The sequence below is a fragment of the Erinaceus europaeus genome, chromosome 5 (genome assembly GCF_950295315.1).
Source record: "Erinaceus europaeus chromosome 5, mEriEur2.1, whole genome shotgun sequence".
Taxonomy (NCBI): Eukaryota; Metazoa; Chordata; class Mammalia; order Eulipotyphla; family Erinaceidae; genus Erinaceus; species Erinaceus europaeus.
Genome location: NC_080166.1, coordinates 44,877,093 through 44,903,386, shown reverse-complemented (window position 1 = coordinate 44,903,386; position 26,294 = coordinate 44,877,093). Strand labels below are relative to the sequence as shown.

The 26,294-nt window shown below is 37.5% G+C and overlaps 1 protein-coding gene across 6 annotated transcripts in view; it reads left to right on the top strand.

Annotated features, from left to right (window-relative positions):
* Positions 1-26,294, top strand: part of MAST4 (microtubule associated serine/threonine kinase family member 4) — a 724,287-nt gene that overhangs the window by 388,748 nt on the left and 309,245 nt on the right. For 3 of the 6 annotated variants that reach the window (XM_060191258.1, XM_060191257.1, XM_060191261.1), the window contains one exon: positions 16,465-16,500. The exons of the other annotated variants lie outside the window; for them this stretch is intronic. In XM_060191258.1, the coding sequence (XP_060047241.1) occupies positions 16,465-16,500 (36 nt within the window). The remainder of the gene's footprint in view (positions 1-16,464; positions 16,501-26,294) is intronic. 6 annotated transcript variants of the gene reach the window in all.

Genomic DNA, 26,294 nt, shown 5'->3' with positions numbered 1-26,294 from the left:
CTATTGAAAGATAGAATTAATTCTTTTGACTAAATTTTTGCAAATTTTACCCTTTGCATCTAGGAACCAAAACTTTATCAGCCATGAACATTTCATTAGTATCTCTTTTGCTTCCTGCTTTCTAAGTTTTAAAGCTTCTATGAATTTAGGCTCACAAGGACACTGGATTATTATTTCTGGAGAACATGTTTGTATTTCCACTAGACCCCAGCCTATGTCACTGTGCCCTAGAGACTGATGTTCTAATAAGTTGCAACAGGAAATGCTTTTGATTAGACAAATTTTCCCTCTACAACATGATTACCTTCCACATACAGGGCTTTTTTTGTGTGTGAGAACTATCATAATTTTTTAATTAATTAATTTATTTATTTAAAAAGGGAGACATTAACAAAACTGTAAGATAGAAGGGGTACAACTTCACACAACTCCAGCCACCAGATCTCTATATCCCATCCCCTCCCCTGATAGCTTTCCTATTCTTTACCCCTCTGGGAGTATGGACCCAAGGTCATTGTGGGTTGTAGAAGGTGGAAGGTCTGGCTTCTGTAATTGCTTCCTCACTGAACATGGGCATTGACTGGTCAGTCCATACTCCCAGTCTGCCTTTCTCTTTCCCTAGTAGGGTGGGTCTCTGGGGAAGTGGAGCTCCAGGACACGTTGGTGGGGTCCTCTGTCCAAGGAAGTCTGGTTGGCATCATGCTGGCATCTGGAACCTGGTGGCTGAAAAGAGAGTTAACATACAAAGCCAAACAAATTGTTGAACAATTATGGACCTAAATGCTGGAATAGTGCAGATGAAGTGTTGGAGGGTACTCACTGCAGACTATTGTGTACTTTTGCTTTCAGGTATATTTTTTGCCCGAGTTTATGGATATGTGTGAACATATGCTCTATCTCACGGACCTGGTGTATATCTAGGTTTTGGGACTTTGTTAGGAAGTGAACCACCTGGAATGGAATTAGAGAATACTATAAAGGAAAGGTCTCACCCGAGTAATGAAGCTGAAGGGTTGTCATTCCACACCTGAAGTCTCTGGCCACAGTCTGAAGTAAAGCATGCTGAGGTGGCACTCTTTGCATTGATTAGGTTGTGATTGGCAGATGCAATATTATTTGATATGAATTGAGAGAAGCATGCAGGAAAGTCCCCCCCCACCTTATGGTTCCAGGACTGGGGGAAATATAGGCTCTATAGTGGAAATGTGAGGTTCCTGCTGTCTTAGGGTTCAAGAAGACAATAGATAGTTATTGTTATCATCACATTATTTGGTAATTGGGTTAACTTTGAAAAGTCCCTTTGTTAGGATTTGCTGTATAATACCAAACATCTTGTATATAGTTGTGCCACTGGTTGCTTCTGTTCTCCCTGTTCTAGGCTTTTGAGAGAGTCAACATATCAAAGATTCAGCCTATGTATTAAAAAGATTCAGTCTGTGTTTTAAAAAGTTTGAGACTTGACAATAAATTATCCCCTCTCATATTAATTAAATAGTGATTTGTATGACTACAAATTAATAAGAGTATACATTCCCACCACCAAAAGATTATATTCTATCCCACCCTCACCCCCACTCCCCCCACCTCCCCGGGAAGCCGAATGTCCACCCTTACCCTTACCCCAGCGTTTTGTCTTTGGTGTCCTACTCCAGATTTAGTCAACTCCTGCTTTGAGTTTCCCTTTCTGTTCTTCTTTCTCAGCTTCTGTTGATGAGTGGGATCATCCCATACTCATCTTTATCTTTCTGACTTAGCTCACTGAACATAATTCCTTCTAGCTCCAACCAAGATGAGTCAGAGAAGGTGGGTTCATTGTCCTTGATAGCTGCGTAGTAGTCCACTGTGTATATATACCACAGGTTTCTGAGCTACTCATCTGTTGTTGGGCACCTGGGTTGCTTCCAGGTTTTAGCTATTATGAATTGTGGTGCTATGAACATAGGTGTACACATATCTTTTTGGTTGGGCATTATGGAATCCTTGGGGTACATCCCCAGTAGAGGAATTGCTGGGTCATATGGAAGGTCCATGTCTAGCCTGTGAGAGTTCTCCAGGCTACTCTCCAGAGAGGCTGGACCAATTTACACTCCCTCCAGCAGTGCAGAAGGATTCCTCTGTCCCCACAGCCTCTCCAGCATTTGTTTCTGCTGTCCTTTTTGATGTATGGCATTCTCACAGGAGTGAGGTTCTTTATTTCTGCTCTAATTTTAGTGATTTCTGTCCTTTTGGATGCTTTAGGGTTCCTTTGTTCCTCTTCCTCTAAGTCCTTAAGGTGTGCAGCAAGGTCATTTATTTGAGCTTTTTCTTGTTGTTTCATATGTGATTGTATGTCTATGAGTTTCCATCTCAATACTGCTAAAGCTGTGTCCCAAATATTTTGAAGCTTGTGTCTTCATTTTCATTTGTTTCCTGGAACATCTGAATTTCTTGCTTGACCCAGTGGTTCTTAAGCAGTATGTTCTTTAGTTTCCAAATTCTGTGTCTTTTAGTAATTTTCTGTTTATTGTTAAATGTTAGCTTTACTCCCCTGTGGTCTGAGAAGATACTTGGGATGATTTCAGTGCTCTTGAATTTGTTGATGTTGTCTTTTTTTTTAATACTTTTTTTAATATTTATTTTATTTATTTATTCCCTTTTGTTGCCCTTGGTGTTTTATTGTTGTAGTTATTATTGTTGTTGTCGTTGTTGGATAGGACAGAGAGAAATGGAGAGAGGAGGGAAAGACAGAGAAGAGGAGAGAAAGATAGACACCTGCAGACCTGCTTCACCGCCTGTGAAGCGACTCCCCTGCAGGTGGGGAGCCGGGGTTCGAACCAGGATCCTTATGCCTTGTGCTTTGCTTTTTTTATTCCTTGTGCTTTGCGCCACCTGCGCTTAACCCGCTGCGCTACAGCCCGACTCCCTGATGTTGTCTTTGTGTGGCCTAACATGTGGTCTATCCTTGAATATGTGTTGTGTGGATTTGAAAAGAATGTGTATTCTGGTTTTTTGGGGTGAAGAACTCTGAAAATGTCCAGGAGATCTAGTCTGTCCATCTCTTCATTTAATTCTCTTGTTTCTTTGTTGATTCTCTGCTTTGTTGATCTGTCTAAGTGTGAGAGTGGGGTGTTAAAGTCTCCTACTATTATTGTATTACTATTGATGTATTTTTGTAGTTCTTTCAGTAGGTGTTTGATGTATTTAGATGGTCCCTCATTGGGTGTTACAGGGCTCTTTAATGACTTTGCGGAAAAGTATCTATTTTAAATAGACACTAGGGTGATTTTAAAAACAAATCTATTGAAGGATGTGAGTGTCTTTGTTATTTATTGGTGCCAACTTAGTAGTCATCTGATAAGATTTCCTGAGCTTCCTAACAGCAAAAAAATGGTCCATATATAAGTAGTTTGAATCTTCTACCACATTTTCTCAAAAAAAAGTGATAACCTGCACGTCTGTGAACTGCTCAGCATAGTCAGTCTACTTGCTTTCTCTCTTGTTCCTTTCAGTGTTTGCTGCATGAGTACCAATAATAACTCCAGGGTTTGATTTCTCAGGTCAGATCTTTGGTGGTCAAATTTCATTGTGGAGTGCATAAACTCTCAGCTTCCTTTGGATTTTTTTTTTCTGTGTAACTTCACCCATATGTAGAATGTGGGTCTGGTAATGACACTTCTAAATTGAAAAGCTCTGGAAGGTGTTTGTTTCCCACCCAAGAAAATGGGAAAAGAGTGAAAAAGAGCCCTCCGTGTGAGCTAATAGATATGTAAGGAACAAAACCAAAGCTTCCCTGGCAGCTACCATTTCTTTTTAAGGGATCCCTTTGTACTTTGTTAATTGTCCAAATAAACAGCTCCCCAGGACAGAGAGCTTCCTTTTCATGGAATTCCTTGGAGAGAGGAAGAGGGAAATTAGTTGGGGCCAGCTCCCCTACTTCATCCAGGTTTGCTTTTTCATCGTTTTGAGATTTCCCCACACAGAAAACAAACAGCACTATACTTGGTAAATTCTCTTTGCTACTTAACATAATCTTTCTTCTACATCTTTTAATCATGAATATAAGTGCACTTTTTTTTTTCCCATGGATCTCTGCTGATCTAAAATCCATTAATTTTCTGCAATTAAAATTTTTTCTTGGTAAAAAGTGTGACAAATACTCAGTTCCTAGGCTTTATATTTTGTGGCCACACACAGTTTTTAAAGGCTATCCAGCAGCAGAAATGGCTCCAGATGTGCTCAGAAGTCCTGGAAAAGTGTACTTCTGCATGCTGAAGGGTTGCTGTGGTGTAGAGATTACTAAAAGACAATATAGGAATTTTCTGGGCTTGTTTAAATGGTTTGATCTTGTAACACTACAAATCCTTAAAATTATGCCTCTCTATAAAGTTTACATGTCCCTTTTCTATTCTGTTTTTTTAATCTATTAGTTTCTTTCATCATTCTTCTGAAAATGGTCTGTGTTATGTAAGCCTTGAAATAAGTAAGGTTGTTATCTACTAACATATAGTAGTTTGATGTCTACTAGAATGCCTGTCTTCCTGCAATTAAGAGAGCTAATTTAAACATGCCCACACAACTACAGACTTTCCAAAAGCAGAAATCTATTTTCATTGTATCCTGAGGTTATTTTCTCCTCATGTCTCACAGACAGATACATTCTACCTTTGGGCAGGGCATCACTATAGTTGGTGCAGCTGCAGATGATTTTTTTATGATCTTCTGGTGGAATGGCAGAGACAAAGCTACCAGATAGAGAACAACTACTGAAAAGAATTTCACCACTTCTGCTGGTTAATAAATGTGTAGTAGGGTGATAAACTTCAATTTTTTTAATGTAGAAATGTTTTTTTAATTTTTTAAAATTATATTTATTTATTAATTGGATTGAGACAGCCAAAAACTGAGAGGGGAGAGGAGATAGAGAGGGAGAGAGAGAGAGAGAGAGCCATCTGCAGCCCTGCTTCCCCCTGTTTCGGGGTGTCTCTCTCCTTCTCCGGCAGGGTATCCTCCAGGGGAAAGGTAACGGGCTGGTTCTTTCTCACTCACGACAGGGGTGACACAAAGTAAAAGACACCAGGGGACTCAGTGTGAATCTAGAATATGAGTCCTTGAGTCCCAGAATCCTAGAGTCCGTTTATTAGCAAAGTGGACATGAGTTAAATAGAAAAGCAATGAAGTTAATTATTGTTGAAATATGACAGAAATTACAGGTTTCTTAACAGTCAGCATGCCCCTAAGGTACGGGGCTGGTATGACAGGAATTGACGAGATACAAAACAGTTATTCTCCATGACACAAGCAACTTAATTATCCAAAGGTATTTGAGAGAAGCATAGGGGTTAAACCAGTAGGGTGAGACAGAGAGAAGATGAATATCAAAGAGCCATATAGTTTGGAATTTCTCTTGTCTGAGGTCTGAGGTGTGTGATGAAGTGTGTGATAAGGTGTGTTCTTCTGTGATCAGAAGGTGACTTTGAATAAGTGAATCTGCAGCCATGTGGCCTGTGGTTAATGGAGGGAAGTACTGTGGTATCTGTGGGCCTGAGAGTCAAGAAGGAAAGAACCAAGTCTGAGTTTCCCCCCTTATGCTCACCTCGGTTGAGAGAGACTTACCAAGAGGTTATCTTCTCAGACCTCCATCCAAAGATGGGGATGGTTCTCCCTAAGCTCTATCAGGCTTACACATGTTCCCAACACCCCTGCAGGTGGGGACTAGGTCCTCAAACCCAAGTCCATTATAACCTGTGCACTCAACCTTGTCTGCCACCATCCAGCCCCCCCCCCCCCGATTTTTTTTTCTAATGTCTCTTGTGCAGATGAAGAAAAGTGTCCAGATGGAACAGTGGGTAGCAGAAGAAGAACACATTCTCAAGGAGTGGTTAGGACTGCAGAAACTGAGAAAATCTGTGGTTACTGGAAACATCTGGGAGAAACTGGGTCTATTTGCAAATGAAATAGTTTGTTTCATACCTACTGAGTGGAATTTACTGGATTAGGGTTTTTTTTTTTTTACTTTGGAATCCTGGGGTTGTAATTAACATCTCCAGGTCTTTGTATGCTTTAAAAGAAGACATATTTCAGGCCACTTATATTTCAGCCATATCATACTGTCTTGGCACACTGCTTAGAAAAGCAGTTTGAGTGAAATGAGGTAATTTCTAGAATGCAGGGAGAGGAAATCCCCTTGGTTTTACAAGTGAGTTGAATTGGATTTATGAAATTTTCAACATGGAGAAGGTAACATTTCCTGGGGTGGGGGGAGAGCTTAATTCAAGCAAAATAAAGGACATGTCAACTATATTTGGAAGAAGTTTTCAAATTCAGTTTTCTTCTTTGTACTTTCTTGCCTCCTTTCCCTACAAATATTGAAGCAAGTATTCAAAATATCTATTGTCAACGCCAAATGGAAGTCCAGTGTCATTTTGAATGTTAGAAACTCAGAAACAAAATGAAGAAAAAATTGAGTGTTGCATCTGAATTAGCATTTAAAGTGGCATGTATATATAAAAAGAGAATGGTGTAATATATCCTTAGAGCAAAAAGGGAATTTCAGACTGAAAAAATGTCAGGTGCATTTATATATTCATCGAATAGCCAGCTTGATATTTGGTATGTATTTGCAGTATCCCTTATCATGCCTGCATTCATCTGTTGTGTAGTCAGGAGTGGGGGGAGGGGCAGGGACACAGGAATAAGAAACAATGTAGAATTGATCTTCTAACCTCTGGAACCTATGAAAAGATCTTAGTTCTGCTCCTGAAGAAAAGAGGTCAGGTCGCCTAAGGAGGCTTATCAAAATGTATGTGCATTTCTAAAGACAGTTGAGAGTACACATCATTGTGTGTGTGTGTGTGTGTGTGTGTGTGTGTGTGTGTGTGTGTGTGTGTGTGTGTGTGTGTGTGTGTGTTAGGGGCAGAGGCAGGACCAGTTCTCCAAGTGAATTTAAAATGCCTCTCCAAGTTCATAACTGCTATTCTTAGGAGAGGTTCTGGATGTGAAGGGGGCTTTTGAATGCCCAAGGTCATGAAGTGGTAGTCTCTTTTTCACTTTTACTAGAGTAATATTTTAGCTAATCTAAATCAAATGGGAATTTGAAGAGGTGTGTTTTTGTTTGTTTGTTTGTTGTGTGTATGTGTGTGTGTGTGTTTTGGATTTTTAAAGCAGTTTCTCAGCAAGGTTTATACAGGGTGACCTACTGATACAGTTTGAAGCCTGTGCTTTCCACTGAATTCAATGCTCAGACCTTTTTTCAATAGATATTTCAGAGGATGGACCCAGGAACCACATGTCTGGGTTTCTTTTTTATCTCTGTCATTTAACCAACTATGTGGGGATACAGAAACTTGTTTCTTACGTGTCTTACTTTGTAAAATACTAGTCTTTCTCATTTGGAAAATATTGTTTTAGCTTGTTTGGAATATTAAAATAGCTAATATTTCCAAAGTGTTTATAACAGTTCCTGGCATGTTATAAGAATTTTTCCTCAATAGATAAAATACATTGGTAATTAATTTTTCCCACTCACTTAATCACTGATTTTTGCCCAGTGTAATTTGGCAAAAGATCACAAAATAGGCTGAAGAAGTCCCCTGAGAGCCAGATCATTTAAGTAGCATTTTCCTCAAGAATGTTTTGCTAATATGATCTATGCAAGGAGAGGAGTCAGAAAGTCAAAAGGAGGGCAGTTGACTCCATATGCTTGGTTAAACCTTTCACTTGCACCAGATGATCAACCCTGCTAGTAGGAGGTTTCGGGGAGTATTATGGAGACACAGACACCACACATGTTCTGACTCTGTGTTACTGTGTGAGGGGACTTATGGTGGTTGGTGGCTCCTTGTTTAGAATAGTCTGTCACTTTATACCTGTCCATCTGTTCTAGCATGATCAGTTCTTTAAATTATGTTTCAAAACAGATGAATGATCTGGAGAATGAAGTATGAAATATTACAGATTTTTTATGTGGAAAACTATAATCCTGGAATCTCAGAGCTAGAAGAAGACTCAATAAAATATCTTGTTAAAAATATCTTTCTTGGGGGACAGGTGGTGGTGCCCCAACTAAGCACACATAGTGATATGCAGAGGGTTTGATCCCCATCTCTCCACCTGCAGCAGGGGGCACTTCACAACTGGTGAAGAAGGTCTGCAGGTGTCTTTCTCTCTACCTCTCTGTGTCTCCTTCCCCAATCAATTTCCTTCTGTCCTACCAAATAAAATAGAAGAAGAAAAAGGAAAAAGAAAAGACAATGGTCAGTAATAACTCTGGAGGCAGAAGGGAGAGAGGGAGGGAGGGAGGGAGGAAGGAAGGAAGGAAGGAAGGAAGGAAGGGAGGGAGGGAGGGAGGGAGGAAGGGAGGAAGGGAAGAAGGGAATCTTTCTTTGGTAAGTGAGGAACTAACAACTGAATGAATTTGAGATTTCATTGTGCTCAGTTAGTTCCTTGATTTTGAAGTTAGAGAGTTCAGGATACCAGCCGATCAGGGACTGGAAAACAACCTTTTCTGCTTGAGGTCTGTTGGAAAGCTATCATTAACTGAATATGGGTGCTTTTTGTTATACAAAAACATGAATTTTAGCAACAACACCAACAGTGTGGACTGAATAAAAGCTGGACTTCAAAATATGCTTGAGTTTACCTTGTTCATTGTAGCTTCTCTGAACATTTTAGAAAACTTGACCTCAAAGAAATTCTCCTTGTGGAGCTAACACATTTAAACTAACACTTAGAATTGCAGCCAACTAGAAAACCTCAAGTCACACACCAATGCTATAAGGATGCTAAATTAGCTCCAGACTAGTAAAGAGACTTGTGATAAACACACTGCTGGGGTGTGGCAGTCCCAGCTGCAATAACTGGCAGTCCCCAAATGCGTCCATTATCCAATGAGACATGTGAGCTAGGCAGCTGAATTGTGTATTGTTCCCTTTGTTGAATTTGCTCTGTTGTTGCTGTACCAGGTTGAGCCCTCTGTGGCCCTCTCAAGGAAGGTGTACTGTGGAAAGTTCGTGATAGCTGAAAGGGTGCACTCAAGACTTGGCGTTTCTCCTTATATTCTCTGACAATCTGACTCATATGAACTAAACTGTCTGTTCTTTTACTCATTGTGGAAGTGACTTTCAAAACTAAATAACAGAGAAACCATGGCTTTGGTTTTTCTTCTCTGTTTTTCTGCAATAGATACCTCACCTTCTAAGAATTGTGCTGGGTAATTCCTTTCAACTGAGTGTACACATTACCTTTTAACATTCTGGTCTGAGGTTGAAGACTTTTCATGCCTATAAGTTGAAACAGGAGACATGCTTACAGGATATTACTGCACCGCTACACTTTCCTTCCCTGTAGCCTCGAACACTGCTTCACCTTATATATCACCTGTGTAGTTTCACTAGTTCCATGGGAAATTGTATGCAGAGGCTTCTATAAATAGAAATGTATGAGAGGGGAAAAAGTTTTACTAAGTATATTATTTTTTAACATTTTTAAAATTTATTTATTTCCTTTTGTTGCTCTTGTTTTATTTTTGTAGTTATTGATATCATTGTTTTGGGTAGGACAGAGAGAAATGGAGAGAGGAGGGGAAGGTAGAGGGGGAGAGAAAGACAAGACACCTGCAGACCTGCTTCACTGCCTGTGAAGTGACTCCCCTGCAGGTGGGGAGCCAGGGGCTTGAACTGGAATCCTTATGCCAGTCCTTGCACTTTGTGCCATGTGCACTTATCCCGCTGCGCTACCACTCGACTTCTGTACTAAGTATATTCTATGGATTTTATTTACATTTAGAAATGGGTGACTTGAGTTTGACCTAGCTTGAAAGAATGCATTTTAAAGTTTCTTTTTTCCTTTTAAAGAGAGAAAAGTCTAAGAATAATAAATTCAAGCACATATACTATATCGAGGGGAAAAATAGATGTCTATATCCCAGAAACATAAACTATCTTTCAAGGAATATTTTCATACTTTGTGGATGATTACGTAAATGTTTGTATGTAGCAAATACTGATTTAACATGTTTTGTGCTTTTCACTGTGCAGGAAAATGGTTTCTAACTTTTGGGTAAGTCCCAGAGGTCAGAGGGGTTAATCTTGTGATGATATTAACACCTAGTGTGAACTCTTAGGAATCACTGATTTTCCTGCAGTCTTTCATTGTCATAATTGGTGGTGATATGTATTCTTAATTGAAAAGATCAGCTTTAAGGGAGAGGTTATTTTTTGAGATTTCTTTCTTTTTTTTTTTTTTAACTGAGAAGGTTATTTGCTTTGAGATGTTGCTACCACATGACATCCTCATGTAGAGATTGTGGAACAAATGATAATGCTTATTGCAGGGACAGTGGGAACCTTCCCCTGGGCTAGCAGCAGGACAAAGGGAAGGAACATTCTGCTCCTTTTTTCCACTCCCCTTGGCCTCTGTGCTGAGGCACTAAACAGTATTTGCTCTGCATGTGGCACATGAATGAGTTCACCAGGGGTTTTGTATTTCAGGGTATAAAGCATAGTGTTTAGTATCTTAACAAATCAAGAATCAATTATCTGGGAGAATAAGCAGAAGGTTTTTTATGTCTAGGATAAATTATTTTAAACACTAAAACCAGTCCTTGTGGATTAAAGAAGCACTTGGAAGCGATGGAGTATATTTTAAAATGCACTTGTCATCATATACTGAAATGGAATTATTAGATCAGTACATGGGTTTCATGTCTTAAGGGAACAGTGGTGACTTTTTAGGTGCGATTCCAAGGTGCTACCTATTTGTATGTAAATGCAGTTGATCTGCTAGAATCATAGGGGAAAATATTGTTATAAAACATCTGGCTAACAGCATGTTACTTAATTATTATCTTTGAGAATTCAGGTCACTTAAGTTTTATTCTAATTTTTCTGCAGAAAATGATGATCACACATATCTATAAGACTGCATTCAGGCTAGTGATAGTGGTAATGTTCTTGGGAGTTACTTAATAGGTACAATGAAGTGAGATAGTTGAGGAGAACTTCTCAAAACTCTAATCCTTCCCTGTACAACATGCACCCTTTATTTATTTCACATACCTTAGCGTTATTGTACTTTGTACCCAGGTGCTTGGAATTCTCTTTGAATTTACTTATAGCATAAAATAAAACAAAGCAAAACAAAACACACCCTGGGAGTCAGGCAGTAGCACAGTGGGTTAAGCGCACGTGGCGCAAAGCGCAAGGACTGGCTTAAGGATCCCTGGCTGGAGCCCCCAGCTCCCCACCTACAGGGCAGTCGCTTCACAGGCAGTGAAGCAGGTCTGTAGGTGTCTGTCTATCTTTCTTTCTCCCTCTCTGTCTTCCCCTTCTCTCTCCATTTTTCTCTGTCCTATCTAACAATGGCGACATCAATAACAACAACAATAATAACTACAACAACAATGAAAACCAACAAGAGCAACAAAAGAGAAAATAAATAAATATTAAAAAAAACACACCCTGAACTTTTTCTGAAACCCCGTGTAGTATGAACCAATTTTAACTGTCCTAATAATGTTTTGACTTTGTCTACTCCAGCAGTGGAGCTTTTTCTCTCTTTTTTATTTTTTATTTTTTATTTTTTTGCCTCCAGGGTTATTGCTAGGACTCAGTGCCAGCACTGTGAATCCCATTGAGCCTGGAATCTATTTTTCCCCCCATTTTTGTTACCCTTGTTGTTATTATTATTGTTGTTGTTGTTATTAATGTCTTTGTTGTTGGATAGGACAGAGAGAAATGGAGAGAGGAAGGGAAGACAGAGAGGGGGAGAGAAAGATCAAATCCTTTGCAGGTGGAGAGCCGGGGGCTTGAAATGGGATCCTTATGCTTGTCCTTGCGCTTTGTGCCATCAGCACTTAACCTGCTGCGCTACCACCTGATTCCCTGGAGCTTTTTTTCTAAGAGCTAGTGATGCTTTCCACTCCCACACAAACACCCACCAAAAATAAATAAATAGATAAATTAATTAATTAATTTAATTAAAGCTGTTTTACTGCAGCACAACTGGTATGAAGTCAATTTCACCTAATCTACAAAATGCCCTAAGTTTTTGTCTTATACATTATGTAAAACTATCATCACAATCAAGGTAATGGAATATCCCTCTTCCCCCAGACGGTTTTTTTTCACACCTCTTTGTAATTTTCCCATCTAGCCTGTGTCATCAGTCAGGAAATTGTACTTTTACCAATAAAGAATACTTTGTGTTTTCTAAACCTTGAAATAAATGTATAATTTCATATACTTTGTTGTCTAGTTTACTTCATTCTGCAGAACTCTCTTGGGATGCATTTATATTGTATCAGATATAAATAGTGCACTACTTTTTATTGTTACAGAATATTCTATTGTATGGATGCATTACAATATGATTATCTGTTTACTTATTGATGAGCATTTAGGTTGTTTATACTTTTGGGTGATATGCATAATTGATAATCTTTGTCCCAGCTTGTAGCATGTGTTTTCAGTTTGCTATGGCATACACTGAAGTTGTAAATTTTGATGAAGTAAATTTATCAAATTTTTCTTTAAATGATCAGACTTTTGATGTTGTATCTAAGCACTCTTTCTAAGTTGGGATCACCAAGGTTTTCTCCTATTTCCCCCCCAGAATATCCGTTGTTATATATTTTACAATTAAGTTTATTATTCATTTTGAATCAGTTTTGTATATAAGTACCAAAATGTGTTTTTGCATACAGTCATCTACTTATTCCAACACCATTTGTTGAGCAAACCACTCTTGTTCTATTTAATTGCTTTATTCCTTTGCTGAAAAATCAGTTGTTCATATACATGTGTATAGCTATTGACAGGCTTTCTGTCTTATTCCACTAGCCTATTGGTCTGTCTTTATATATGTCTATATCCTAGCCTTCATCTTTAATACTTCAGTCCTGTTATAAGTCAAGATATAAGATTATGTTAAGTTTCTGATTATCCATTTATGTCAGTGCTGTTTCTACTTTTCTAGGTTCTTCAGTTTTGGAAACACTTTGTTAGCTTTGTCCCCAAATCAATAGAATTGCATTAAGTCTATATATAAGTTTGAGGAACTGTAGAGAATTTTCTAATGCTTATAATGAAACTAATTATATAAATACACTAGAGAATTAATGAATGGCTTGATGGGTTAGAAATTGACTGGGATGGGATTGTCATTAAAGATGCATTGATGAAGGAGAACGGTGGCCTAGGTCAGGGTCACTGAGTAAAGAGTAGCCATAAGTGAACAAATATGTTGTTAGAAAAATCTCCTAGTGGTCCGGGAGGTGGCACAGTGGTAAAGCTTTGGACTCTCAAGCATGACGTCCCGGGTTTGATCCCTGGTAGCACATGTGGTATAGAATTAATTTCAGGTTGATGTCAAAGGGAACTATCCACCTTTCTTTCTGAACTGCAATAGAGAGTTCAGGCTCCTGATAATCACAGGGTAAAGGAAGAATAAAGGAAGAAGTGCTTAACCAGAGAAGGAGCCCATCTGGAACCATACAGGTTCACATCTAGTAGAGGAGAGAACCACAAGTCCTGACAAAACAAGATGAACTAATGAAGTGTATGTCTTCAGGTCTCATCTTGCTCTAATGAATGGTGCAGTGATTGAGCTCTATTAAAAAATTAGGTCAGGGGGTAGGGCGGTAGTGCAGTGGGTTAAGCGCACATGGTGGAAAACACAGGGACCAGAGGAAGGATCCCGGTTCCAGCCCCGGCTCCCCATCTGCAGGGGAGTCCCTTCACAGGTGGTGAAGCGGGTCTGCAGTTGTCTCTTTCTCTCCCCTTCTGGCTTCTCCTTCTTTCTCCATTTCTCTCTGTTTTATCCAACAACAATGACATCCATGACAGTGATAATAATAACCACAACAATGATAAAACAACCAGGGTAACAAAAGGGAAAAAATGGTCTCCAGGAGCAGTGGATTCATAGTGTAGGCACCAACCCCCGGAAATAACCCTGGAGACAGAAAAAAAAAATTTAGGTCAGTTGTACATTCAGACTGATATTGGTCTATAGCAGTGACCCTCAGTAAGGGGAGGAGGGCATTTGAGAAATGTTTAGAGCTTTTTTGTGTGTTTGTCACAGCTTCTGAGAGAGGGGTGATTTATCCTTTCACCTAGGAATGTAGAGAGCGGCAATGCTTCTAATCATCCCAATATACATCCTACAATGTACAATGTATAGTTAAGTTGTTGCAAAAGAACAGAGATCTAACTACCGTAATATCAGTAATATCAAAGGTGAGGAGTGCTGGTCTATAGAGGGAAAACCAGAAAAGAGAGTAAATGGAGGGTGGAAGAAATTGGCTGCTCTGACCTCTCATGTAAATATTAAAGGGAAAAGATACTCTTTTTATTGTTTTACTAGGGATATAATTGTTTACAAGAGAGCTGTTGTCACATAGGCATAATCTCTCAATCTTCTATGATAAGTGTCCACACACTGATCCCATCACCAGTTTAGTTTCTTGTACACCATCCTCCACTCAATCCCCTGTCTCCACTCTCCCTTCACATCCTTGGTCTTCACATCCTGGTCTTGGACCAGACCACATCTGGTCCAAGTTTTATGCTGTGTTTTTCCTTTCCCTCCTTGTTTCTTGAGACTAATGCCAGATGACCTCAAAAATAGGTGGGAAAGTACACCCTCATGTAGTGACTATGATAAATTGTTCTGAGTGACCAGGGATTAGCCTATATAAATTATCTTTGAACATGTTTCCAGAGGATACCTACAAATATCAGAGAAGTCTAGTTGAACCAGTGAGTACCTTCACTACAAATCAATAGACTACAATGCAAACATTTAAGTTAATTTTAAAAAATATTTGTTTATTTATTCCCTTTTGTTGCCTTGTTGTAAGTTAATTTTTTTAAGAAGAAAATGGTAGACACAGCACTTCCTATAGGTAATTTATCAAGTAGGACACTTTTAATTAAGTAATAGTAAATCAATTTCAAAGTAACTGAAATAGTAAAATTTATTATATCCTATTACTGAAATATCCAGACTTCATGTAGATGTCAATCCTGAGATCTGATGTTAATATCAGTAGCCAGTTTCTCCTCTGTCCAACTGCAAGATTCTTCCTAGCTTGTAGACTGGTAAAAACAGTTTACAAGGTTCCTTTTTTCCCTTCCTTCCTTCCTTCCTTCCTTCCTTCCTTCCTTCCTTCCTTCCTTCCTTCCTTCCTTCCTACCTCCCTCTCTTTCTTCTTTCTCTTTCTTTCTTTCTTTCTCTCTTTCTTTCTTTCTTTCTTTCTTTCTTTCTTTCTTACTTTATTGGGGGATTAATGTTTTACATTTGACAGTAAATACAATAGTTTGTACATGCATAACATTTCCCACCTTTCCATATAACAATACAACCAGTTACTTTCTTTCACATGAGGGAGATTTTCTCTTCTTTTACAATTATGGGTTCTCTTTGATTGGAATATCTTGAGTTATGGGTCCACCAGTGAATATTGTCATCTTCATGGCATTGTTTTCATTAATTAACACCTGATTTAGTATAGTAGTCATATGTGACTACTAAGTTCTTGAAATTTGACTATTCCAGCTTGAGATACGAAAAAAATGAAACACTTCATTAATAAGTTATATATTAAATTCATGTTGAAATCATGTATTTCATATATATTTGATTAAATAGAATACATTAAAATTAATTTCACCTATTTCTTTAAATATCCTTAGAATTTGATGAGAAGAAAATTTAAAATGATGTGACTCCAAATTGTATTTCTAGTGGACAGAATTATACCATTTGGTGTCCTTAAAATGAGCTGGAGTCAGTTATACCCTGAATCCATGTGTATATCATGGCTGATACACATAGGGAGGAAGGTGAAATAGATATTGAACAAGTAACTAAAAATGAACACAGTGGTGACTGGCATAAGTAAACAAGGGAGAATTTGTTTATTTTTGATATTTTACTAAAGGTGAATGTCAGAAAATAATTCCATTGCCACTGATAAAATTAATCTATTTATTAAAATTATAAAATCAACACATCCTTAGCAATTACTAAAACTATTCAAAGGTATCACAGGGTACATAGGGTACTAAAACTATTCAAAGGTATCACAGGGTACATAGTTTCCATTCCTTTTAATCCTTTTCCCCATTTATAATCCTAATCTGGTTATGTAGGTCTTTGTATTCTGTTTCTTATATCATGCACCCAGGATTTCATTCACATAAATTATTTTGTTACTACTATTTAAGAATGAGATTATGCCACTCAATTTTCAATTTGTTTTCCTCATGGTATCAGTCTTCCAAGTCAGCAATGATAAAGTTACCCATCCCATTAAATAATTATGTGCAATTCTGGATAGATCACATTTCATTTAATCATTTCCTCATTAGTAGACATTCATATTATACCCAATTTCCTTTCTTCCTTAGATCCACAACAAACAATGCTGCAATAAATATCTTTGTGTCTATATCCTTACATACTGGTCCTTTTTTCCCTCTATAGGATAGATTCCCAGAAGTGGCATTGCTTGGTCAAACGGTATGTGTATTTTTAATTTTAATAGCCATTGCTAGATTTTTTTTTCCAATAGGATAACACATTACCATTTCACATGATGATCCATTCCTTGTAATTTCCCAAAAGAAAAGCTAATCACATTTTTACATAAGCATGTCCATTTCCTACATTCTCACCAGAATTGAATGCCACTGCTACTTTTAATTCTTGCAATCTTATCTTATTATTGGTTTTCATTTCTTTCAAAGACACTGATTATAAGTATATTTTCATGTTTATTGTCTATTTGAATTTTTCTTCATTTCAGTTCCACTACTCATTTTTCTATTTTTGCAGTATATTCCTGTCACTATTTTGAAAGTGTTAGGCTTTAAAAATGTTAATTCTTTGTTTTATGTGTGTAAATGTTTCTTTAAGGTTTTTTTCTGTGGTTTATGTCTTTCGGCAAATGAAATTTGCTAATTAATATTAAATCTAGTATAAATGCTCTTGTCCGTTATTGCTTCTGAATTATCTGTTTTGCTAACAATGGTGATATACACTCCAGTATCACACAAGTATTATTTTAAAATTTCATCCCAATATTTTAGAACATCAAACTCTTAGAGTTTTAGTTTTTTTACATTATATGAAATAGGATCCTAGCTTTCATTTTTTTTTTTTCCTGATCAATGGAAAAATAGCCTTGGTCATTAAAAGAATCCTTATTTTTCACAATATTGAAGTGTTACCCTGACTGTTTATAAAGATGCCATGTCTATTATGACCTGTCTTTGTCCTTATGTCTATTTCTGTGTCAACTTCATTCTGTTTTAAATGAAGTAGCTTTCTAGTGAGTTGTAATGTCGGGTAAGTTCTAATCTACTGACATTTTCATATTTGATTTAAATCATTTTTTATATCCTGTTTAATTATTTTTTAAATTTCATAATTGGGGATTTTTTATCTTAAATGATTTGAAGATAAAATGTAGTATCACTATATCGGTAATGGAGCAAAGATAATATATATCAGTCTGAGACTCTCTCTACTAAATTTTTGCTAATTGTAAAATATTTACTGGTAAACTTAAGGTTATTTTCTCTGTGACTTTTAGTTCTTTAGATGTAATTCTAGTTTGTCATGACTGTGCATTCACCCCAGACTCAAACATGGGGAGGTAGAAGTGGCATATTTTGATCTTTCTGAAAATTATATTGCACTGAAGACGAAATAATTAAAATTTTCAGTGACTATATTTGCATTTATGTATCAAACTTTAACATATATCTGTATATGAACTGGTTAAGTGGTGTGTAAATACAGTAATGTAAACAAAAATCTCTAACTGAAGTACATACTTTTCATAATTCTTCTAAAACAATGTTGAATATTATATATACTTAAAAATTTGACAAATTTGAAATTTAAGATAACACTGATGATTCATATGTTTTTTTGTAATTCTTTTTTTAAATAGAAGTTAATTAAAAACATTTTTCTATTATCTTTATTATTTATTGGATAGAGACAGCCAGAAATCGAGAGGGGAAGGGGGATAGAGAGAAATAGAGACAGAGAGACACCTGCAGCACTGTTTCACTCTTGTAAATTTTTCCCCCTGAAGGTGGGGACTGGGGACTCCAACTGTTTTTTTTTTTTTTGTAATTCTTAACTTTTAAATTTATTTGGTATTGTATTTTTAGATGCTTTTTGAATAAGTTTAGTTGTTAAAATATTAAAATAAAATACCATATTGTTTGCCTAGAGGTACTTAAAATGTTATAACTAAGTAATAAACACTGCCTGAGATTAAAAATGAAAGCAATACTGTTCCCACAAATGAATATATTACACTAGTTCTGTATTTTACTTCTGAAAGAAGTGATACTTTTCATGTAGTTTCTACTACATTTATTTACTTAATTATCATAATTATGAGTTTTCTCTGTAGACAATAATGATATGGTACGTATATATGTCATGATTATTACAGAATGATACTTGTCCATGCTTTTGCAGTCGATAAATACTTTATACGTTTAAGTATTAAAAGTGATATTTTAGAAAAGTTGGGTGAAATAATTATTCACATCAAAAATGAGAAAGGACCTAGGAAATTAGAAGCAATTGTAAATTCTATACATGAAAATTAAATAAAAATCAAATGTAGGGGCTGGGTGGTGGCGCACCTTGTTGAGTGCATATGTTACAATGCGCAAGGACCTGGGTTCAACCCCTCCAGTCCCCACCTGCAGAGGGAAAGCTTTGTGATTGATGAAGCAGGTCTGAGGTGTCTCTCTGTCTCCCACTATCTCCCCCTTCCCTCTTGATTTCTGGCTGTCTCCAATAAATAAAGACATAATAAATTTTTTTAAAAATCAAATATAATTTTTTACTCTATTCTATTAAAAGTAACAAATAATTTTCTCTTAAGTCATATAATATTCATGTGAAGCCATTTGATAGGTACTCTGTTATACTATAATTCTGTCTCTAGTATAATCTACTAAAGAGTACTAAAACTCTTTTTGGAATGCTGTGATTGGGAAATTTGTTCGTTTCACAAATGTTTTTTATTTATTTTTCAACTTTTTATTTATTCATTTATTGAATAGAGACATAAAGAAATTGTGGCAGAAGGGGAAGATAGGGAGGGGAAGAAAAAGAAAGACACCTGCACTCTGCTTCACCACTCATGAAGTTTATCCCCCCAGGGACTTGCATACTATCATCTGTGTGCTCAGCCAAATGCACCATCGCCCAATTCCTTCCTTCCTTCCTTCCTTCCTTCCTTCCTTCCTTCCTTCCTTCCTTCCTCCCTCCCTCCCTCCTTCCTCCCTTCCTCCCTCCCTCCCTCCTTCCTCCCTTCCTCCCTCCCTCCCTCCTTCCTCCCTTCCTCCCTCCCTCCCTCCTTCCCTTCCTCCCTCCCTCCCTCCCTCCTTCCCTTCCTCCCTCCCTCCCTCCTTCCCTTCCTCCCTCCTTCCCTCCCTTCCTCCCTTCCTCCCTTCGTCCCTTTTTTCCCTCTTTTTTCTTTCTTTCTTTCTTTCTTTTTTTCTCCTCTCTCTTTCCTTAAAGAACAAGGATTCTTTCAACTGGGTGGACATTAAGTTATAAGGACAAATGACTGAAGTTGAAACAACTCTGCTAGCCCATAGTGGGAATATGAGGCCAAGAGGAAATGATAAGTATATGCTGTTAAACTAAATTGAGCCCACTAAAAGCCAAGAGTCAATTAGGTTTTAGCAAATGTGACAAATAATGCAATCTGTTCTGAAGAAAAGACATGTCATCGTGTTTCCAAATAAGCCATATTTTGATCAGCTCAAATTTTGTTTCCTATACTCAAATTTTAATCATCATCAAAATTGACAAGGTTGATAAACATAAGTATAAAAAGATATAATTAGAATGTGTTTTTGTGTGTATAAATTCTGTTTTGTTACTCTTAATGCAAAATTGTTTTAAAATATATATATTGAGTATCCCTGGGACTTACAAGCCACAGTTTTAAATTATTAGCTACTTACTACTACTTGTATTATACATAATTTTTAACAAGGTAATACTTTTTTGTAATAAAGTAAACTGTTTTAACTTTAAAAAAATTTATATTTATTTATTTTCCCTTTTGTTGTTCTTGGTTTTTATTGTTGTTGTAGTTATTATTGATGTCATCACTGTTGGATAGGACAGAGAGAAAATGGAGTGAGGAGGGGAAGACAAAGAGGGGGAGAGAAAGAAAGACACCTGTAGACCTGCTTCACCACCTGTGAAGCGACCCCCCCCCACAGGTGGGGAGCTGGGGGCTCAAACCGGAATCCTTCAGCCTGTCCTTGCACTTCACACCACCTGCGTTTAACCCGCTGTGCTACTTACTGCCTGACTCCCAATGTTTTAACTTTTAATTTGCTCTAGGACTGTACTGAAGACTCCAAAATATAGAAATGTTTAAGATAGGATAGAAAATTTATCAGTTTTTTTTAAAGATTTTACTTATTTATTAATGAGAAAGGAGGAGAGAGAGAAAGAACCAGACATCATTTTGGCACATGTGCTGCTGGGGATTGAACTTAGGACCTCATGCTTGAGAGTCTAGTGCCTTATCCACTGCACCCAGACCACAAAAATTTATAAGTTTTTATAAAAACAAATAAAGTTTTAAAAAATCTATTATCAAGGGTTAGAGTAACTACAGAAGTATATAAGTAATAAACAGTGTATATTCTTAGGGGAAAAGGAAATAAGCAGACTACAATAACAAAACTCCAGATGCTGTAATATGCCAAGACACCAAAAAGCTGCCCTGACTATAAGACATCGAATGACAAATTGGGAAGATATAAGCACTAGAATGAATAAGTAAAATAATGTCACAGAATGTGAGGAATGAGAAAGTAAATGACCCAAGCTGTAATACAGGGTAAAAATAATTGTGTATATTGATTTATGTGAATCAACTAAACCTATGTTGAACATAACATAAGGATACTAAATTGTAAGTTAAGCCAAAATAATAATGTTACCTTCATTTATTTTTAATTGAGGGGTTAACAATTGTTGACACATGGGCTCAATCTCTTATCTCCCTGTCACAGGTGTCTCTAAAACACTCTCACCTCCAACTTGGCTCATTTTCCACCATCATAAACTAGGAGCCCTGGACTCCATTCTTTTTTTACCCCACCAGTGTTATTGCCAGAGCTCTGTGCCTGCATGGTTCTACTGTTCCAAGTGAATTTTATTTATTTATTTATTTATTTATTTATTTATTTATTTATTTATTTTAGTAGAGATGTGTGTGTGTGTGTGTGTGTGTGTGTGTGTGTGTGTGTGTGTGTGTGTGGAGAGAGAGAGAGAGAGAGAGAGAGAGAGAGAGAGAGAGAGAGAGAGAGAGACCTATAGCACTGCTCCACTGCTTGTGAAGCTTCCTCTCTGCAGATGCAGACTGGGATGGGGGGGGGGGGGTGAAGGGGCACAGGTTTTGAACCTGGGTCCTTAAACTTAATAGTGTATGTGCTCTTCCAAGAGAGCCACCACCCAGCCCCATCTCCAAAACTTTGTCAGGTATTATATTCAAAGCAATAATCCTTAATTCTAGGAATATCACTCCTGTACTTACTGGGCTAAGTCTAGTGGAATTCAAAATGTGTTCAATCTAATTCAAACTCAAGTAAAAAAACTGAGTTATTGTATATATATATATATATATATTTAATATTTATTTATTTTCCCTTTTGTTGCCCTTGTTGTTTAACATTGTTGTGGTTATTAATGTCATTGTTGTTGGATAGGACAGGGAGAAATGGAGAGAGGAGGGGAAGACAGAGAGGGGGAGAGAAAGACAGACACCTGCAGACCTGCTTCACCGCTTGTGAAGCGATTCCCCTGCAGGTGGGGAGCCGGAGGATCGAACTGGGATCCTTACGCAGGTCCTTGCGCTTGGCGCCATGTGCGCTTAACCCGCTGCGCCACCACCTGACTCCCTATTGTATATTTTTTATTTGTACTTTTATCAGAAAAAAAACTTACAACTGAAAATTAAAACTAAACCAGCACAAGAATTTTGTATGGGTTAGTTATCAAGTTAAGACATGTATGTTGTCTGTAAATGACCAAACCAAAATATAGCATGAAGCTTCACTTAATATTGAAAATATATAAATACCAGTCTCTCATTCTTGTTAACATGTTACCCTCATTAATTATTATCTCTGTATGTGTCACCATTTTGCATTGCCTCAAATTAAAATTTTCACCAGCCTCTCATCATCATTTCCTCTTAACCTTTCACTAGAATATGTTTAATTTCCAACACATTGGAGATAGAACAAAATATAGATGCAGCATATCCAGTACAAGTATGAGACTCCATATGGCTCTGACTTTAGTAGTTCTATCTGTGGCAGACTGTAGTTATCACTAGAGAGTATAGAATTCTTTTTGGAGTGAGCGTCTGTATTACCTGTGGGCTTCTTATAGACATTATAAGCCTGTTGGAATCATGACCTTAATGATTGACTGTTAAGATGCATGTTGACACTGCTCCTTTTATTTGGATGAAGCCACATACCCTTATCTTCTGTGCGGTAAAGAGGAATGGATAGCTGCTGCTTGGAGGAAACATTGTGTTCTCACTACACCTACCACCAGCTACATTTATTTTCCATGTTCTATTTTATCAAAGGACCACTTTAAAAAAATCACTCATTAAATTTAACCCCTGGTTATTAATACTTAACAATATTTTTGTACTTCTACATAATTAAATATCAATACTTTTTTATGTTATAATCTCTGCCATTCAAATTCTGATGAATAAAAAAGACATTTGTGCTCCCCTGAATAAATCATATTTCTATCTCCTAGCATTGGATGTGTTAAATAAAGTCAGCTCACTATCACTTAAAAGGCAAGAAGACTAATGAAATATGAATAGAAAACTTCAAAAGTGAACCTGCCAGAAAGATAGGAAGTATTTTAAATATAATTGCAGTTGTATTCAGTAGTGTGGGGGCAGGGGGGAAGTAGAAACATTTCTCCTTAATACCATCCTGGTGTGTGGAACATTTTGTAAGAATTAGTAGAAAATTCATAGGAAGGAAGCCCCCCCACCCCAGCATTCTCTAATTTAGAACAGCATGTTTCTCAACCTCCAATTTATCTGACCAGGTATCCACCAGCTCTGTTAAGGCCCCTTCATTTTTATCTTCTTAGACATCCAGCTATGGATCATAAGTTCACATTTGTAGGGATACTGTGACTGAACAAATATTTTCTTTTACATCGTGCTCTCAGAAGAATTCTTTTATCCCCTGAATGTTCAGACTCCTTGGATGTCTGAACAATGAAGACTGAGCAAGCTATTTCTACACCAGAACCCTAGGAGCTTAACATGCTTTGAAATGAATTGCTCTTCATTGGAGAGCCACAATAAAAAGTGGGTTTTTTCATAGTCCTTGCACTGATATCTACAAAGTCAGATGGCTTTGTAAAATGAGCCCCAAAAGCAATATGACTGATTAAAAGAAGTGCCAGGTAGTTGAAGGCTTATATGCCCAATTTGAGGTGGTAGAAATAATTGTTCTCTTGGGCTACATTTGTATTGGGAACTCTCACTTTCCAATCTTTAAGGGCCGACCAACGACATTTATATGAAAACTGAGAATGAAATCTCTAGTCAACCATTGGAAGAACTGTGTCAAAAAGAAATGACCTAGCTAGTGAGGAAAGTAGAGGGTTGTGGGTACCTTGTGAGGTTAATGTATTTCATGTACTTCAAGTTATCCTCACTTTCTTGATTTCCTTTATTGAGGCCCTAGATCTGCATCCACTTGAAATCCCAGATGTTCCATTGCCTCCCACTTCATGGCTTCATAACATCCATCCAACTACTCTGTAGTGTGTAAATGGCTCTGCTGAGGATGCCCAATACTTTTACTTTTTTGTTGCTTATCTAAAAATCATCCTACCCACGTATGTCACCCTGAGCACTGACCTTAACCTAAGAACGCAGTCATATATTTTAAGTTGTTTAGGAGGGGACTAATGAAGCTTGGCCTTGTACAAAGATGGTTTCAGGGATGTAACAAATTTTTCTCTGATTTCATAACATAACCTGGTTTTCAGTTATTGGGAAATGGGGTTGGGAGCAAAAGAAAAAAACTCATCTTCAGACAAGCTTTAAAAACCCGTCATAAAAGCCAGTCCAGGTTCAGTTGTGTTTCCACCTTCAGGAAGCATTTTAATTCTATAATACATGGTGTATGACAGAAGTTTAATATCCAAACCTTCTCACTACTTCACTGCTCCCATTTGTCATTTCCTGTTGATACATCAGATTCGGTGTTGATTTGCTTGCAGAGTAGAGGTGTTGAATCACAGTCACCTGTGTTCCATTGAAATAGCTAATTTCAGAAGAGTTAGTGTAGTTTGAGTTTTGATGGATCTTTTTAAAGAAGGAAGAAACCCAAATCTAGAAGCATTTCAAAGAATTATTTTTGGAAAATTGATAAGTGAATCCATATTACAATCTATCATAAAAATGATGGCAAAATTTAGTATATTAGGGAGTCGGGTGTTAGTGCAGCAGGTTAAGCGCAGGTGGCGCAAAGTGCAAGGACCGGTATAAGGATCCCGGTTTGAGTCCCGGATCCCCACCTGCAGGGGAGTTGCTTCACAAGCAGTGAAGCGGGTCTGCAGGTGTCTGTCTTTCTGTCCCCCTCTCTGTCTTCCCCTCCTCTCTCCATTTCTCTCTGTCCTATCCAACAACGACGACATCATTAATAACAACAATAAAAACAACAAGAGCAACAAAAAGGTAATAAATAAATATTTTAAAAAAAGAAAAGATACCATTTAAGTGAAAGAATCTACCTTTCACTTGTGTCTTTTGATACATTAAGCAATTTTTCCTTCAGGTATTTTTCTCTTTTTTTACTTATTTTTTAAATTTTTTTATTTATTTAAAAAAAGGAGACATTAACAAAACCATAGGATAAGAGGAGTATAACTCCACACAGTTCCCATCACCAGATCTCCATATCCCATCCCCTCCTCTGATAGCTTTCCTATTCTTTAACCCTGTGGGAGTATGGACCCAAGGTCCTTGTGGGATGCAGAAGGTGGACGGTCTGGCTTCTGTAGTTGCTTCCCCGCTGCACATGGGTGTTGACTGGTTGCTCCATACTCCCAGCCTGCCTCTCTCTTTCCCTAGTAGGGTGGGGCTCTGGGGAAATGGAGCTCCAGGACACATTGGTGGGGTCTTCTGTTCAGGAAAGTCTGGTAGGCATCCTGCTAGCATCTGGAACCTGGTGGCTGAAAAGAGAGTTAACATACAAAGCCAAACAAACTATTGAACAATCATGGGCCTAAAAGCCCTTCAGGTATTTTTCTATCACTGTCTCTTAGCATTTAAGAACTGGGGTAGCCTTTTATTTTGCTGTAGAAATGCTTCTTAGGTCACAAAGTACAAAATCAATTTTTTTTGTTTCTTCCCACTGTAAAACAACAACAACAACAAAAAAGTAGAAGTAGAAGTAAAACATTTTCTTCATAATTTTACCATGTAGATATGGCCCTTAAAAGCATTTCAGTATTTTTCTTTTCAACTTCCTTCCTCCACAAATCTTTGGTATTTGATGAGTAGTGAATCTTAGTGTGCATTTTCTTTTTATCTGAAAAATATTTTTTGGAGCTAGTAGGTTGTATATGAGCTGGGTACCCTGCTTGCCCACAAAGTTTGTTGTATCTTCAAACAGAAACAGCCAGGGAAGTGAAATGCTAAATTGCTTCTTATGAATAGTTTATCTAGACTTCCATGGCACTTTTTTTTTTTCCCCATTAGGGTTATCACTGGGACTTTGGTTCCTGCACAAGGAATTCACCACTCCCAAGACCATTTCTTTCTTTTTATTTCCTTTCTCTTATTTGATAGGATGGAGAGAAAATGAGTGGAACAAAGGAGATATAGAGGGAGGAAGAGAGAGATGGAGATACCTGCAGCACTACTTCACTGTTAGTGAAATTTCCCCTTGCAAGTAAAAGCAGGTGCTGAACCTAGGTCTTTGCCCATGGTAATGTGTTCACTCTACTAATTATGCTCCCCCACCACCTGACCCCAACAAAACACTTCTTAAGTTTCAGTTGTTCATTTCATAAAATTACAAACATCAACTTTTTTATCTGCAGCTGTTATTCATACTTGTTTAGGTTCAGGGCAACTCTTACTTGTCGTGTGGAGAAAATCACTCTGAGCACATTGTAGTAAGTTCCAGCACTCAACAATGCGATGCTATATTGCATTAGGGAACAAACAGATTTTCTTTGTTTTGCTT